This window comes from Microtus oregoni, unplaced genomic scaffold (assembly GCF_018167655.1).
Source record: "Microtus oregoni isolate MIOR12 unplaced genomic scaffold, Mior012 000006F_ref0000085, whole genome shotgun sequence".
NCBI classification, from domain to species: domain Eukaryota; kingdom Metazoa; phylum Chordata; class Mammalia; order Rodentia; family Cricetidae; genus Microtus; species Microtus oregoni.
This window is the reverse complement of record NW_024543065.1, coordinates 51,040,824-51,059,120: the sequence shown is the minus strand read 5'-3', so window position 1 is coordinate 51,059,120 and position 18,297 is coordinate 51,040,824. Positions and strand designations below refer to the sequence as shown.

At 45.7% G+C, this 18,297-nt stretch overlaps 1 protein-coding gene and 1 pseudogene across 1 annotated transcript; one reads left to right on the top strand and one right to left on the bottom strand.

Moving 5' to 3' along the window:
- LOC121450082 lies at positions 1–1,846 on the bottom strand (annotated as a pseudogene).
- A 7,183-nt stretch (positions 1,847–9,029) lies between these two features.
- On the top strand, positions 9,030–16,383 carry LOC121449935 (pregnancy-specific glycoprotein 22-like). The gene is made up of 5 exons (XM_041654593.1): positions 9,030–9,261; positions 10,485–10,841; positions 12,745–13,104; positions 14,665–15,021; positions 16,046–16,383. The coding sequence occupies exons 1-5, from the start codon at positions 9,030–9,032 to the stop codon at positions 16,327–16,329; spliced, it is 1,590 nt and encodes a 529-aa protein (XP_041510527.1). The 3' UTR covers positions 16,330–16,383.
- The last annotated feature ends 1,914 nt before the right edge of the window (positions 16,384–18,297 follow it).

Genomic DNA, 18,297 nt, shown 5'->3' with positions numbered 1-18,297 from the left:
TTAGAAAAACTTTCCAGAATACTGCTTCACACTGCTCCACAGCAAACACTGTGTGTTCTGTATCTGGTCCTGTGTTCTTGTAATGGTAATGATCTGGATCTTCAGATTCTTTAAGAGGCTCATCAGCTTTGGTCAATGCTCTGAATGATGACAGATTTGTTTAATCTGACAACCACTTTTGCCAATAATAGGTTCAGCCAAATATTTGGGACTAGTTACTTGTGTAGAAATAATAGGTCTGCCAAGATCACCGATGAGCCTAGGAATCATGATATCCAGAACCACACCTTGTGGTTCACAAGCCATTTGCTGTTCTGATGGGCTTCATGTGTCAATTACACAGTTCCAAATTTCATCAGCACTGAATCCAACCTTGCCATCATATCAGTCTCTCGGTCTTTCTCTTCTGTTGTAAGCCATTAGATCTCCCATTCTGAGTGACTGTGGTAGAGGAGGAGGAAGATTCTGAGCTCTGCTGCCACTGAAGCCACCAGGACCAGGAGGAGGTGGAGGAGATCCTCAATGAGGGCTCATACCATCATAATCTCTTTTAGAAGGAGGCATGGGACACTCACCTGAGCAGGAGGTGTTCTGCTGATATCTCCCTTCCCCACAGGGGAAATCTCACAGGACATCCAGGGCGGTCATCAAACCTCATTATAAAACCACCATAAGCATAGGTGTCATCATAAACATTGGGATCATAAGGTTGTGCATGTCCTTTGATGGGACACTCAGATATAAGGTCAAGGATCATCTTGAAGCACTCTCCAGCCCTATTAGGTGTTCCTCCAATAAGAGCAACAGCGTCCATGGAATGAGGATAGCATTCCCTGAAAAGCTTGGTTGTTGCCTGAGTGTTTTCTCAAAGTGCTTTGGTTTTAGCACCTTCAACACCAATAATTTCTCCTGCTATACTCTGATGAATCAACAATTTCAACTCCCAGTCAAAAGTCATTCCCTTTATAGTGTTCCTAATGTAAGCATTCCTATAGTTCTTCTTTCTCCAGATCATTGGTGAGTTGGTCTGTAAGGGTGGAGGGAGCAGAAGCAAGAAACAGGGCTCAGATGGCTGTGTATGGGATAGAGACAGCCCTTTGGGAGACAACTTTGGTGAATCAGCCTGGCTTTATTCTAGAGTATAGGAAATCTACGGGATTGGGGAACCTGGGACAAACCCTAATTTGTATTAAGTGGCACAGTCCTATCACAAGCAGCAGACTCCTACAGCAAAGCTCCTAGTACAAGTCTTAGTTACCATAGGTGAAGCAGGGAACACTTCTAGCAGGGAAACCGTGCTAAAGATAAATCAGGCATCCAGGCTTAGATACAGATTTCAGGTAAGATTAGTCCTCTGGGCCCAGATAAGGGCAGGCAGAGGGAGTCCCCATGTCTCTGAGCTTTGGAATAAGCTGCCAGGCCATGATCTACTGTGACCTCTGACCAGCAAGGTCTTCTAACACATTCGGCAGCATCAGAATCAAGTGGGAGCTGGACGGTTGCTGTGGGTGATGGCAACTACAGGTCTTCTTCCAAGGCAGGGATGATTGTCTTCAGAATTTCTCTGATCGCCCTACTATCAGCACTGAGACTCAGCGTGTGCCTGGGGATACTGTTGTCTGGGACTGAAACGGTGGCACTGGAGTCTGTTTAGTGAGCTTGCTTCCTTTTCCACTCACTGCCCCAGCTTTCTTGCTCAAAGCAAAATGTGCGGTTCAACCATCTCATCTGCTTTTCTAGATCTTTCAAAGGCTTATTTTCCTTCCATATTTTCTGCAGGACATTTAGCAAGTTCACCACTGGCCTGAGTGTTGGGGAAGGTTTCTTCTGGCTGTTCGATCTCCATTTTTGTTGAATAAACACACAAATAGTCCACAATTGAGCAGGAGATGAGCAGAATGATAATGTCTATGCAGCGGGAAACAGGACAACCAGATTTATTTATTTTATGTGCATTGGTGTTCTGCCTGCTTGCATGTCTCTGTGAGGGTGTCAGATCCACTGGTATTGGAGTTACAACCATGAGCTGCCTTGTGGGTGCTGGGAATTGAACCGGGGTCCTCTGGAAGAGCATCCAGATGTGCTCTTAAATGCTGATCCATCTCTCAGCCCCTGGCTTTAAACTTTCATCTACATGTTCCCATGTCTTTAAATATCCAGACCTGTCTTTAGGGAACCATGGGCAGGTATTTAGAGTGAAAGTGAGAACTTCTCCTAGCATTTTAACAAAATATTACAGGAACTAGAGCAGAAACAATGAAGCAACTAAAGTAGTGGTTCTCAACCTGAGGGTCGCGACCCTCTTGGGGTCCAATAATCCATCCTTCCTTCCTTCCTTCCTTCCTTCCTTCCTTCCTTCCTTCCCAGTATTAAATGCCTTTATTACTTATTATTTTTTAAAAAAAGAAAACAAACTATCTTTTTTTTTATTATACATACCCAATCCAAATTCCCACTCCTTCCCCTTTTCCTATTCCCTCCATTTACTCCCCCACCCATATCCACTCCTCAGAGAGGGTGAGGGACATTGCTTTGGGGAAGGTCCAAGGCCCTTCCTACTATATCTAGGCTGAGAAAGGTATCCATCCGAAGAGACTGTGTTCCCAAAAGGCCTGTACAAATAGAAGAGATAAAATCTGCTGCTACTGCCAGTGGCCCCGCAGTCTGCCCCAGACATGCTACCGCCAGCAACATTTAGAGGGTCTAGTTTTGTCTTATGCTTGTTCCTTCCCTGTAACATGAGGGGGCCCTGCTTGTTGGGGTTTCTGTTCTGCCCAGTATCCCACAGCCAGCAAGCCCCAAAGAAAATCACACAGAGATCTACATAAGCTATAAAACTGATTGGCCCATTAGCTCAGGCTTCTTGTTAACTCTTGTAGCTTATATTAACCCATTGTTCTTATCTACATTAGCCATGTGGCTCAGTACCTTTCAGCTGGGCAGATTACATCTTGCTTCTTCTGTGGTCTGGGCAGGACTGGGAAGAATGGGCTTCTTCCTTCCTAGAATTCTCCTGTTCTTTTCCCACGCCTCTATTTCCTGTCTGGTTGAACTGCCTATACTTCCTGCCCGGCCAATCAGCGTTTATTCAAAATATTATTGACAGAATACAGACAATTCTCCTGTACCACTTCCCTGTCTGACTGTAGTTGGTGAGCTCCCATTAGCTCAGGTAAACTGTTTCAGTGGGTAAACCCATCATGATCTTGACCTCTTTGTGCATATTCTCACTCCTCCCACTCTTCAACTGGACTTTGGGAGCTCAGCCCAGTGCTCCACTGAGGGTCTCTGTCTCTGTTTCCATCAGTTACTGGATGAAGGTGCTATGGACATTTAAGATACTCATTGATCTGACTATAGGACAAAGTTAGTTCAGGTACCCTCTCTTCTGTTGCTTTGGTCTTAGCTGTGGTCATCCTTATGGAATCCTGGGAATTTCTGTGGTGCCAGGTTTCTTGCCTGCCCCATAATAGCATCCTTGATCAAAATTTTTTCTATGACTGTCAATATCCATTTTCTTTTCTTTCTTCAGCACCTAAGCACCTTTTAAACATACTGTACCATTTTAGTTTTTTTTTTGTGTGTATGTTGGACATGGCTTTCTGTGTGTTTGCAATGTTCTCTGATTCCATGAGCCTAGCCTTGAAGGGCCAGTCTGTCCATCCCACAGTTATGTTTAGCACATGGCAGCTGGCTCAAGCCTATAGGTAATGGCTAGGAGCCATACCTCTGTAAGCAGTGGGTATTGGCCTGCATGAGAGATTGTGGGATTAGGAAGCCACGTCCAGCTCCCAACTTAGCTTTCTCAGGCCCTGTGTTTGGATATTTGGGTGCAAAATGTAACAAGCTTTCTCAAATGTAATCGGTGTGCAACTTTGAGTCTTGTATGGTACCAGCTGTGGCCTCAGACTAGCCTTGTCAAGTCCACTCCTGGATGAGGACTCAGGACCAAAGCTCCTTTGTCCTTTCATCAGGACCTCTGAGGAAGTCTTGGGTCCATCTGGTTCCTCACAGGTTGGGTGGGAGGTCATGTCTGTCTTCCATCATGGAGGTGAAGGGACTTATGGCAAGTGAGGGGACAGTGAAGGGGCAGCATAGGGAGAGATGTGAACAGGAGAAGGTTCTAGGTAGATGTGTGCAGGAAGGCAGGTAGACGCTAAAGGGGCAGCCTAATTATGAAGGCCTCCCGTGGTCCATGTTCACTAGTGCAGTGGTTCTCAACTTGTGAGTCATGACCCCTTTTGGAGTTCAAACAATCCTTTCACAGAGATTGTATATGGGATATCCTACATGCTAGATATTTATGTTACAGTTCATAACAGTAGCAAAATTACAGATGTGAAGTAGTAGCAAAAATAATTTTATGGTTGAGTGCAGGGTCACCACAACATGAGGAACTGTATTAAAGGGTCGCAGTGTTAAGAAGGCTGACAACCACTGTGCTAGGGTTTAGATTTGATTGTTTAGATATTTGGAAGACGAAACCAATTGATCCCAGAAACCCATGAAGCCCAGTTTAGTTTTTTTCAGTGGTAGATTTTTGAGGTTTTACTTGATTGTCTCTGACAATATCTCACCCTAGAGCCTGTCATTTTTCTGCTGCAGCCATTCAAGTGCATTTGTCACCACATCCACCCACAGGTCAGTTTCTTTAAAAATTTTAAATGTATTTTTCTGTGTATGGGTGTCTTGCCTGCATGATTATGCACCATCAGCATGCAGTGCCCTTGGAGGCCAGAAGAGGGCATTGGATTCCATGGAACTGAAATTGCAGATTGTTTTGAGCTGTCCTGTGGATGCTGGGAACCAAATACCATTTCTCTTCAGGAGCTACACTGCTATTAATTGCTGAGCTATCTTTCCAGTCTTTCTTCTCCCTCTCTCTCTTTTCTCTTCAGGATAGGGTCTCTCTGTGTAACAGCCCTGGCTATCCTGAAAAAGTTAAAACAAGTGTTCTCTGACATTTAAAACAAAAACTACTTTAAGCAAGAGCTTGGCCAAGGGCACGCCCAGTCATATACTAATTTGTGCCAATAATTTGGTTTGTCTAGGTTCTTGTCTTCTCTGTCTCATCATCCTCGGTAATGGCCTACCACGAAAAATGTTTATCAATCACCTAACATTCTTTAAGTGACCACTCACAGGTTACCTCCAGCAATCATCAACTGACAGTCTAAAGGGGAAAACTTAAAAAAATTATTTATTTATTTATTAAAGCATCTTATTTTATTTTCATGTGTATGGGTGTTTTGATTGCGTGTGTTCAAACATTAACTTATGAGGTCTGGTTGTGGAAGTACAATGGAAGTGTCACCATGTCTCATTTCTAAGACAGAAAAGCCCTGGAGCACACTGACCCAGAGTGAGCCCTGGAGGTCAGTGCAGCTGGAGGTCAGCGGGATTCAGGAGAGACAATGATCATCTGACTCCAGGTCCTAGGTCTGTATCACCAAGCTCTGCAGCTCAGCTCCCACATAGCAAACACTGCTCCTCCCACGCAGCACAGGAGGCCCACCATCTCTGAGCATTCAGGTTTTCCTGCATCTGCCTGTGAGTCATCTTTTGCCTGTTTGTCAAAGCCATGGATTGTGGATGGAGGTTACAGAGACCAACACTTGATGAGAGAGGCCTTTGTGAGGATAGGAGGTCTTACATCTATCTCTGCCATCAGCACACACACACCATCACAAGTGACAATTCTAGCCATGGAGGGTGAAGATGGTAGACTGAAAGCATGGACATGAGAGTCAGAATACAGTATACCTATGGAGGGTAAGTGGTCAAAGCTTCTCAGAAGATGACAGGTTGAGCTGTCAGAGAGCAAATGGACTCTCAGTTATCCAGTGTCACAACTGACACAGAACCCTGTGAGTGTGAAATCTGAAACTTAGTGTTATCCAAAGTGACCCATTCACTCTGAACATTCCCTACGAGTATTTTCTGACTCATCCAGGCTACAACTGCCGAAATACAGAGGGCTAGAGCTAGGACACTTGGTCCTGTTGGGTTGGTGATACAGACCCACCACACAGATATGTAGGCTGGACAGGGCCTCTTGGTCCAGCCAAAGCACATGCACTGAGCTGGAATAGGCTGGAGGAATTTCTCTTTCCTAGAGAGGCTCAGTGTGATGGAGACAGGGGACAGCTCAGACTCAGGCTCAGTGCACACATGAGTGTACAGTGGGGATGTTTGTGTGCTGTGCTCGAGATGGATCAGGACTTGTGCCTGCTGCATGAATACTCTCTACTAATCTGCACCCCAGCTCTGAGTAGGACCTGCTCAGCTGATGTTATAGCACAGCTCACAGAGATACTATGGCCTTCTGCAGACCAGGATTGCCCTTCCCTCTGCTGACATCACATGTGCCTTTGTTGTGTTTGTTCCAGATGGTCCAGATGTCCTGAACATGTCCCCCTCACATACTCATTTCCATTCAAGGACAAACCTCAGCCTCTCCAGCCACGAATTTGCTCATCAATGGGAAGCCACAATCTTCCTTCCAAGAGGTTTTTATCCCTAACATCACTACTAATAATAATGGTGCATCCTATAACTCTCACGTCCAGAACTCTGCTATTGCCTCAATAGGACCACAGTGAAGAAAATTACAGGTCTTGGGAAATCGGTCCCTGAAATGTCAACACTAAGCTCGGGTGAAGCCTTGCCTTTATGAATAATACAGAGGTTAATTCCAAGCTGGTGTCATGGGCACAAACAAATTCCAACCTTCTCATGAAATTCCAGCTGTGATCCTCCCTCCTTTTCTTGCCTCTGTGATTTGTCCTGGGTGAGCCTGGATTGGTTTTGGAATGTGAGGAAGGTTTTCTCCTAGGTGGGAGGAACTTCCCGAGAGCAGGGGTTGTACTTAAGGTCAAGTAGATTTTTCTTTCTGTCACTAACTAACTCCTGCCTTCCTATCCCCTCCATTTGCTATCATAATCTCAATGACTCAGAAGGAACACCCAGTGCTCTGAACCACGCTCATGTTCCTTCACCTGAAATGCTCCCAGCCCTGTCTTGTCTCACCTGGTTATTGGCTTCTGCTCTGATTCCAGAAGAGGCAGGTGATGACTGTGCATGGGAGGCCTGTCCTGAGTCAGGATGACACTTAGCTGCTTCATTAACTCCTCACAGTGTCTGCGGTGGACATCACAGTGTCCGTGGGCTCAGCATCTGGGAAGTGGGACAAGTGAGACCCAGGGTAGACATCCTTGAGCTGTGCCCTGGCTCTTAGTGGACACCAGGACATGTGATGAGCACAGCAAACAAAGAGGGACACTCACTTGGAGAATGGGGCAATTCCTTTGACATCCCCCTGTGGAGGAGGAGGATTTAGCAGTTTGAAAGTGTCCTAGTCAGCGTTGACTGTCACCTTGACATATCTGAAGTCACCTGGGGGAAATAAGAGTCTTAACTGAGTTACTGTTTTTATGGTTTTGGGCTCTGAATGTGTTCTGTGACAGATTGTCTTAATTGATGCAGGAAGGCTCACAATGATGGGGACAACACCATCCCTAAGCAGATGGTTCTAGGTTGTATAAGAAAGCCAGCTAAGTATAAGGCAGACAGTGAGAGGATGAGCTAGGGAATTAGTCTTCAAGCAGCATATTTTCTGCCTTGACTTCCTTCATTCCTTCACTGGGACCCAAACTTAGAAGGGAAAAGCAACCATTGCTCTCCTAAACATCTTTTGCTCAGGATATATATATATATATATATATATATATATATATATATATATATTCACAGCTAGAGAAAGTAGTTTAGAACAGTGTACAGGGAAGAGCAGACAACAGCTTCATGAATTAATGTTCTCTGTACTCAAGAGCAGATCCTCTCAGCACTCTGTGGGCAAAGAGAATGAATGACTTAGACACCAGAGATTGGGCAGCAAGTGTAGGTGCAGCCCTACATTAGTGTCCTCTCCTTTGAACCTGAAGAAAAATTTCGTAGTACTTTCCTTTGAAAATTTTGGGGGTATAAGGCTCCTACCAAGGACCCCCATCTTCTTCCAACTTTATTCCAGGCCTTCCCAGGACAAATCTGGAACCCTACATAGACCCACCAAACACTCAATGGAATCAGGAGTCCTGAAGAACACAGTGAACAGGACTACGGCTCCTGAACCCCACCTCTGCTGAGGGGTTGGGGTTCATTGCAGTTCACATTTGTTGGCCATGCCTGCTGTAACCCTAGACATGAGATTGCAGTTCTTCCAACAATCTCCAGGGGGCAATATCAGGACACTCACTCAACAGTCAGAAACTTGTTTCTCTGAAAGATGGCCTTGCCTAGCAGACTGGTTTCCATCCCTGTCCCTACTAACGCGGAACTCCCTCCCTAGACCCTACTCTATTTCTTTTGTCCGAGATAACCTCTCTGCCTGGGGAAAGAGAGAGTCACCTCCTTCTTGGTATCTCTCATATGCAAAAATAAAATTACCACAAGGGAATTACCTAGCCAAAGGGCAAAGGTAACCTAGGAAGATCAGGGAGGACATGGGCTCACCCAACACACAGCTTGGCCAACACAAGATGTTGCCTTGAAACCCTCCATGGAAAGAGGGAGCCTATAGTTCTTTCAAGGACACACAGGTCGCCTCAACTCCAACACCGAGAACATGAAACTCCTCACACAACTTCTGCTTCTTTCCTTCTCTTCTGGATCAGAACTTTGACTGGTGACACTAGTGATACAGGACTGATCTTCATTCCTATTGGTCATCCTTCTGATCTCTTTCCAGCCTTCACAGTCGTCTCTGTCACCTTTCTGCTGGGATTAAATAAATGCCACCTTCCCAGAGCATTGGGAACACAGGGCAGACTGGGTGCTCAGCTGGGTCTCTGTGTCACGAGGATGCATAGGCAGGATGGAGGCTCCTTCTTTGATGATGACATACCCAAGGCAGGCCATAGCAGGTGTCGTCCCTGGGATGAGCTGTTGTTCTCTGAGGGCATGGGGATGCTTATCAGCCTTGTTGCTCAATGTGTTACTTGGAGGAAAAAAGTAAAGGGAGGTTGAGATGGATGCCAGAAGCACTGGGAGTGGAAGGGACAAAACGGTGTCTTGCACATAAATACCACCACCTGCACCCCACTGCATTCTGGGAAGTGTTCCTGCTCTCATCTAAGAGGGAGGAAGGACAGCAGAGTGCCGTCAGAGCCGAGACGGAGGACTGCAGAGTGAGAAGAGAGATGGGGGTGTCCTTGGTGATTCTCTGCCAAGAGGGCACACTCTGGCAGGGGCTCCTGCTCACAGGTAAGTGGACCCACTCTCTGAACGCATGAGGAGGGGAACTCAGAAGCAGGCTGGAGCCTCCTAAGTAGGACAGGTGCCCGAGATGAGACCCTGGGTTTCTGTTTGCCATCGTGGGGCAGAAGGTACAGTGAGGAACAGAGGCTCAGCAGCCTGGAGCTCTCGGTGGACTGGAGATGATGAGGGGAATAGAGAAGCTTCCAGCACTCCATATTCAAAGTGAAGTACATTGGCTACCGTGTTCTGAAGCCTGATGTCTCCAACCAAGACAGTGTGATTCTCCAAATAGAAATCAAACAGGCGTGGGCCAGCAAGATGGCTCAGTATGTGGAGACAAGACAACCTGAATTCAGTCCTCAGCACCCATAGGGTAGATGAAGAGGGCTTCTCTGCCCTCCACACAGGTGCCTTAGCTTGCACCCACACATGGGCACACAGAAACACTCTTGTCCACACAGGTGTTATGGCGTATACTCACACTTGCACACACTGAGACATTTTCCTCCACACAGATTGGTGGCATACCTTTCGTATGCACGCATGGAGAGACCTGCCTTCATTAATGTATAAATACATGAATACATCTAAAATAATTTAAATCACATTTGAATATAATTACTGTCATTAACTCCAAACTGGGAACTATGTAGATAATCCCATGGGGCCATATTCCTTCCTTCCTTCCTTCCTTCCTTCCTTCCTTCCTTCCTTTCTTCCTTCTTTTCTTCCTTCCTTCCTTCTCTCCTTCCTTCCCTCCCTCATTCCTTCCTTTTCTTTTCCTTTATTTCTTTATCTACCTGTGTCTAAATCTTTTCCAGGAACTTTACAAAAAGATCAGACTAACAGCTGTCCTCACAATACCCTTGTTCTTGTGGACCTGATGTCAGTCTATCTGAAAGATGAAGCCTGGCTTGACTAGAATCACAAAGGGAAAAGAGACAAATGACAGAAAGTGAGGACTCTCCAGAGGAGGCGTTCAGAGAGGCATTGCTCCTCACACCAAATACTCTACATGGGGAGGGATATGGGACACTGGGAGGGAACCAGACAGACATCTGGGTAGAGGGTCCCTAAGAGAGTTAATGACACACTCAGACACTCTGAGTCAATAAAAGTCACGTTGCTCATATCTACCAAGGAGGGTGGGTACAGCCCTGACCACACACACCTAAGCTGAGTGATGATCACATCTCCTCAATATTGGTGGTTTTTCTGTTCTTTTCTAGCCTCACTTTTAGGCTGCTGCCTATCCACCACTGACTATATCACCATTAAATCTGTCCAACCCCATGTGGCCAGTGGAGAAGACGTCCTTCTTCATGTCCACAATCTGCCAGAGGATATTCTAGCCTTCGCCTGGTTCAAAGGGGCGACAAGCATGAAACATGGAATTGCAGTATATGCACTGAACAAAAATTTAAGTGCGACAGGGCCTGCACATAGTGGTAGAGAGACAGTGTACCATAATGGATCCCTGCTACTCCAAAGTGTCACCGAGAAGGACACAGGATTCTATACCCTACGAACCTTAGATAGACACGGAGAGATTGTATCAACAACAACCATGCGCCTCTATGTGTACCGTAAGTGAATCTTTGTGAATTCTGGGTTCAGGGTGGGGTTCATTTCACTGGACACCCACAGTAGAGTGGCCTGTGCCTTCCTCCACTGTGCATTGCAACCATGTTTTGGGGTTTCAATATTCTGTGTGGGACACCTATGATGTAGAATAATGGCAGTAGATCAGAATTTTTCATTTGATTTCACTTTGAGAGAGGTGGATGGTGGGTTACTCTGTTGAGGATATCAGCCTCTGTCTTGATCCTTGGGATTCTTACCAGGAATATGTATGTCCCTGAGAAAGACCCAGAGGCAATCACCATTGGGCCTGGTGGAGGATAATTTGGGATCCTCATGGAGTTGTGAGAAACAAGATGCCCTGGCTCTAGACCTGTGCTCCAGACTCAACTCCAGCTAGCCCTGAGAAGCATTTTTACAAGTGTTGGATTTTGACTTCCTGATGGCAGGGAACAATGCTTTTTCAGGAGTCCAAGTCCTGCACCTTTGGAAACAGCCTGTGCTCTGTCATGCGAGACATGGTTTGTCTAGGTCCTCTAAACATCTCCAGAGACTAAATACAGAGAACATAATGGAATAGCTGCCCAGGCCACTACCTATTGTTCTGGTGGACTTGCGACTTCACAGGAAGGTCAGGGAAACCAAGGACAGAGAGGACACAGATCCTGCTGACAATTGTATTCTGGGGTCCAGCTCAAGGAATTCAATCTTCAGGAAACGGTACAGGCTATGCTGATCTGACAGCTCTCAGATGTGAACCTAAGCTCCCCTAGTGATCACCAGGGGTGTCATCAGGACACACAAAAACCTGGTGGGAATGAATTTGCCTGAATAAGGACCCTACCTAGTAGGCTGGTTCCACCCCTGTTTTTTTCAGACCTGGAAATCATGGTCACAGTGTTCTAAGACCTCCTGGCTTCTTAATGCGTCTGCTACCCTGCCAGGTGATCATGTTCCATTGCTCCATTTATGTGTTTCCTTTGGGAAGTAGACAATCTCCAAGGGGAATGAATTAGACAGGGTCCAGGGTATCTCAGAAGACCATGGAAGACATGGGCAGACCCATTACTCAGCTCAGCAAACAGAGGGGGTGGGAGCATGGTCTTGACTCTTGCATGAGACAAAGGAGCTCACAGCTTTTCTCCAGGAAACAGGCCACCTCCTCCCACACACTCAGGATGTGAGACTCCTGACCCATCCTGGGTCTTTGAACTTGGTCAGAACTTTGATTGGTGGCCCCATTGAGAATAGATTTGATATCTTCCTATCCATCACTCAGCTGGTCCCTTTGGAGTCTCACAGATATCTCTGTCACCTTCCTGCTGGGAGCAAATTCCATGTTTACTGAACATTGAAAACACAGGGCAGACTGCGTGGCCAGATGGGTTTCTGTGTCACACAGTTGTGCAATGTTATCTTTTGGTACTTAGAGACCAAGGCCAGGACACAGCAGGGTGCAGCCCCAGGGCCAGTTGTTATTTCCCATGTCACAGGGATGGTCATTCCCCTGGACTCTCACCGTGTGTCCTAGAGGACAGAAACTGAGTAGCATTGTAGCTAGATGGTGAATTCATGTGTTGGCTGCAACCCCAAGAGGAACACAGCAACAACAATGCCAGAGAGTGAAGACTCAGGCTCTGAGGGAAGAGGTTGAGCAGGCAGTCCCCCAACACCACCCACTATAAATGTGAGTGGGGATCTGAGGGAAGTAAACTGGGGCAATGTTGACAACTGAAGAGAGAAAACCATATAGTCAAAATGATAAATGCAGGGACACTGAGAACACAGATACTATGTGCTGACCTCCACCAAGTAAGACTGGGAGACACTCATCCACAAAGCTAGGCTGAGCAATGGACACAGTTGCTCAGAAAACAGGATCTCATGGCTCACCCTCTTTCCTTCTAGCTTTCCTTTGGACCTGTGGGCGCCTTGATACTTCTGCCCAGCCCACTGTTGAATCAGTGCCACCCAGGGTTGCTGAAGGAGGAAGTGTTCTTCTACTCGTTCACAATCCACCAGAGAATATTGTAGCCTTTATCTGGTTCAAAGAGATGTCTGTGTTCAAGAAACTTGAGATTGCCCAATACATAATAGACAGGAAATCAACTGTGTTTGGACCTGCATACAGTGGCCGAGAGACGTTGCACAGTGATGGATCCCTGCTGCTTTATGGTGTCACTCAGAAAGACTCTGGATTGTATACCCTACGAATCCTGAGAACAGACATGAGAAGTGAAGAAGCACAGGTGCAGCTCCAGGTCCGCAGTAAGTGATTGTCTGTGATCGTTTAGTGCTGGGTGGGGCTTAGACACACAGGACTGCCGTGGCTGGTTTAGCCTCCCTTCCCTTTCCTTTGCACTGTATCCCCAGGTGGAGGTTTGAGTACTTAGTATGGGACACACTGGTAGAGACAAATAGATCAGCTTCCATCTTCTGAATCCACCTGCATCAAGGAAGACCTTGATGGAAAGTAACTCAGCCAGAGTCAGTCTTGGGGCTCTGGACCAGAGAGCCATGAATCCTATCATCTTTCAAAGGCTGATTTAAAGTGACCCATGGGATCATTTTCTAGTGCTCTACTCTTACATCCTTTCAAAGCAGAGAGGGAAAATGGTTTTAGAACATCCATGTCAAACTGGAGTATTTATTAGCTTCAAATTGAGTGTTATAAATAAAATCCAGGAACTGGTGCAGAGACCATGGAGAAGTGATCCTATTGGCTTGCTTTTCATGCTTGTTCAGTCAGGTCTCTTCTATTACATATAACTCCTAGTCCAGGGCTTGAGATGCTTGCGTTGGTCTGAATCTTTTTATATCAATCCCCAATTAAAAATGTACTATAGTTTTTCCCACAGGCCAATCTGGTGGTAGCATTTTCAACTGAGGCCTTGTCTTGCCAAATGATTGTAGCTTGTATCAAGTTGGCATAAAACCATCCAAATTGGTACCCAAGTACTGTTGCACAAGGAGGAGTCCCTTGTTTGTCCCAGCCACCTGGCTAGCTTACACCCAAAATAATCACACAGAAACTGTATTAATTAAAACACTGCCTGGCCATTAGCTCTAGCCTCCTATTGGCTAGAGCTCTCACATCTTGATTTAACCCATTTCTATTAATCTGTGTTCACCACGATGTCGTGGCTTATCAAGAAAGATTTAGCATGTCTGACCTGGCATGTTCATGCCGGCTCTCTGACTCTGCTTTCTTCTTCCCAGAATTCAGTTCTGTATCCCCACCTACCTAAGTTCTGCCCTATCATCAGGCCCAAACAGTTTCTTTATTAACCAATGAGAGCAACACAAATACAGAAGGACCTCCTACACCAAAGTACTAGTACCCAAGTACCCAAGCCTTTTAAAGACTTGAGCCTATCTTGAAGATCACACTGCTCCCAGTCCTCATGCAGCCTCAGACCTAAGGGTTACCTGACAGAGAGAAGCAACTCCATCTGTTAGGTGAAGTCAGGAGTCAAGTGTTACCTTAAAAGAAACTGAAGAAAAATCCTGGCCTGTTTAGTTCAGGGGAGGCATCATCTCAAACCCCAGTGTGCATGAGTGTGAACAGTATCTGGCTGAGGGCAGTGAGGGAGCAGCTATGTATATACCCAAGGTGACAGTCCCATGGTTCCATGCAGAGGACATGATGGTTTCAGGGGCACTGTGGAAAGAAGGAAGTCATGTTTCTGCCCTTCATTAAGTGGGTTACACACACACACACACACACCTGCTGGGTGATGAACCCATCAGCTCAGGATGGAGGTCACCATCTATTCACCAAACACAATGATCCTCAGGTGATGGATTTTTTTCTCTTTTCCCTTCCAGCTTCCCTTTCTCCATGCTGCAACCCTCTCGCTTCTTCCCGATTCATGATCCAAGCAGTGCCTCAGTATGCTGCTGAAGGGGAAGGCATTGTTCTCCAAGTTCATAATCTTCCACAAGATCTGCTAGCCTTTACCTGGTACAAATCAAACAATAGCATCCAGGTCCTTAAAATTGTAGAATACAACAGAGCCATGAATTCCATCTTCTGGGGGCCTGAACGCAGAAGAAGAGGAATGGTGTTGAGTGATGGATCCCTCATGTTCCAGGTCACTGAGAAAGATGCAGGAATGTACACACTAGAAGTTTTAAACAAAGATTTCAAAATTGAAAGAGCCTACGTGGAATTTTATGTAAAGAGTAAGTGACTCTCTATGGTCTCCAACTGCTTGAAGTGTCTGACTCCAATTCATACACTAACCTGTCAGGATTGGGCTGTGCCTGCCCTCTCCCCCACTGCATTGTGTCCCCATACTGGGGTTTGGGTTCTTACTTCAGCACACACTTGGGGTACACAAACTTTAGTAGGTTAGAACCCCTCACCTGTCTTTTACCCGAAGAGAGGAGGACCTGTGCTGTGTAAACTCCGCCCCAGGTTGTTAGCTGCAGCCCAGACACTTGGAGCTCTCACCATGCACATGTCCCCAGAAAGACTCTGTGGGAGTCAGGCAGGCACTGGCTGATGAAGCCATGGGGTCCTCACAGAGAGCATCAGGAAGCCCTGACTCCAAAACTTTGCCCATAGCTGGATTCAAGGTGTCACTGGGGAGCTTTTTGTAACTGTTTAGATTTCCTGTCAGAGCTAACAGGGACCAGGGCTTTACTGACTGACTGTCCCATAGAGTGTAGAACTAGCTGTGTACTGCCACAACAGCTGCAGTTAAGTAGGCCACCTGTGCATCTCCTTTTGTTTCTCAGTGCACAGGTGTCCAGGCCATTATCCTATTGTTCTGACAGACTTATGAAACTTCACAGGAAAGTCAAAGCACCAAGGGAAGAAACAGGGGAGGCAGCTACTCCAGATTCCTTCTTCACTGCAGGGGTCCAGCCTAGAAAATTCTCTCTGCAGCTAAATAGTAGCAGATGCTGCTGATGTCAGCAGCTCCCCCACCCCAAGCTCAGACCATTGCTCATAACTAAGCTTAACTCATGGACACGGCAATGATCGTGCACTGTATGCCCTATTACAGGGAAACTGAGACAGGACACAGTGTCTGTAGAAGGGTCCCACAGACCCTGTGTGGCAGATCCAAAGCACAAGCTAAGTCTATAGTCACAACTACCAATTCTCCCCACTGGAAACTTTTTAAAGTCTGAACTAAAGAGGGCCTGGTTGAATTCTCTGGATGACTGCCATTTGGTATTCTCCTCTGTTTCTTCACAGAGTCTGTGACACAGCCCTTTGTGCGAATCAGTGACACCACAGTCGCAGGACGTAGATCTGTGATCTTCAGCTGCATTTCACCCGACACTGATGTCTCCATCCGCTGGATCTTCAATAACCAGAGTATGCCTCACCTAGAGAGGATGACTCTGTCCCCAACAAAGTGTGGACTCAGAATAGATCCTGTCAGGAGAGAGGATGCTGGAGAATACAAGTGTGAGGTCTCCAACAGAGTCAGTTCAAAGACCAGTCTCCCAGTCACCCTGGATGTGATGAATGATTGACCTCACCTCTCATCCTACAGCAGAGTGGGGGCATTTCTTTTTTTTTTAAATTAAATCACTGATTGGCTCATTAGCTCTAGCATCTTTTTAAAAAATTTATTAGATTTAAAAAATACCAATCCAAGTTCCCACTCCCTCTCCTCCTCCCATGCCCTCCACACACCCTCCCACCCCACCCCATCTAATCCACATTGCCTTGTGGAAGGGCCAAGGCCCTCCCTACTATATCTAGGCTGAGCAAGTTATACATCCAAAGAGAGTAGGATCCCAAAAAGCCAATACATACAGTAGGGATAAATCCTGGTGCCACTGCCAGTGGCCTCTCAGTGTTCCCCAGCCATGCAACTGGCAACCACATTCAGAGGAACTATTTTGGTTCAATGCTTGTTCCTTCCCAGTCTGGCTGGAGTTGGTGAGCCCCATTAGCTCAGGCAAACTGTTTCAGTGGATGAACCCATCATGGTCTTGACCTCCTTGCTCATATACTCATTCCTTCCAATCTTCAATTGGACGTTGGAAGCTCAGTCAAGTGCTCCGATATGGATCTCTTCCTCTGTCTCCATCAGTTGCTGGATGAAGAGTCTATGGTGATATTTAAGATAATCATCAGTCTGACTACAGGGCAAGCTTTGAGACTGGCTGGGTTTTGTGCTCAGTGACTGGTTTGTTTTCATGCTCAGAATTGGTTAGCTTTCATGCTAAGGGATTGGTTGGTTGTGTTTTAACATTTTGGCTCTGGTTTCAGGGTCAGGGTGTGTTTCTTTGAATGGTCCTTTATCTTACACACATGGTATTTGTTGTGAGTGTCTGCATCTGTTCTCTTCACATCTGCTACCAGAGGAAGCCTCTCTGATGATGACTGGATAAGGAAATAATCCATGAGTCTAGACAAATCTAGTTGGACCTGATGCAGAAACCTCTTCTCTGAGGACTAGACCTTATTGTGTCAGAGGTTATGGGAGTATATGGCAGGTGATATCTAGTTTCAACAGGCTGTCCTACCAGATATGTGATTCTCTGATGGTCAGATAACAGCTTTTTTTTCCTGTAATTTCTCTCACGAGTCACTTCATTTTTTCCCCCTAAGAATAGCTTTGGGTGTTTTCCACTGCTTTTGTATTTATCTTGTGAAAAATTAGATCTGCTGGGTACACATATATCTGTGGATGGTCAGGAAGATAACTTTTCATTAATTTGCATGATTTTGATATATAGAAATATACTAGGATATGCCTCATAACAAGATCTATTATCTCAAGAGGACTGTGAGACACTTAAAAGCTACTTTGTTTCTTTTACTCAGACTAATGTCAGAAAGCAACAATTTCTTATAGGTCTAAGACAAACTCATACAATTAACTCATTTTTATCTCAGAGCAAGTTCAAACTAGACTAAAGGTTTTTGTAAGTGGATCATAAATTTAAAACTTAACAGTTATGCACAAAGTCAGATTTGCAGGAGTCTAACCAAGGTTATTAATGCAAATCAGCCTAAAAAATTCTAGCAATTCTTTGCTTGCTAGGTTTGGCTGATAAAAGACCCATGTCTGGAAGTTTGTCTGAGAGGGCACTGTGGCCCCTCCCTCTGGTCACAATCTTACTCCAGAAACCTTGAAACATTGTGTTGGCATGGTAAAGGGCTCTGACCTTATCTCTCACCCAAAGGAATGAGAGTTGCAACTCTCATAAATTTTCATTATTGCTTCAAGCCTCCTGTAAAAATGTATTTAAGGTAGGTAGGTGAATGGAGAAGAAAGAATTGGAACAAAGAATTGAATCAGAGAGTTAAAACCAAAGATTTAGAATTGCAGAATTAGAACTAAAGAATTAGAGATAAGACATTATAGACATTTGGAACAAGAGAAATAGAAATGAAGTGACTCTCAGACACAGTGTTCTCCAGGGATGAGCCCCTGATAAATTATCTAATCCCATGTGGTCAACCATAAAAACATATACATATGGGCA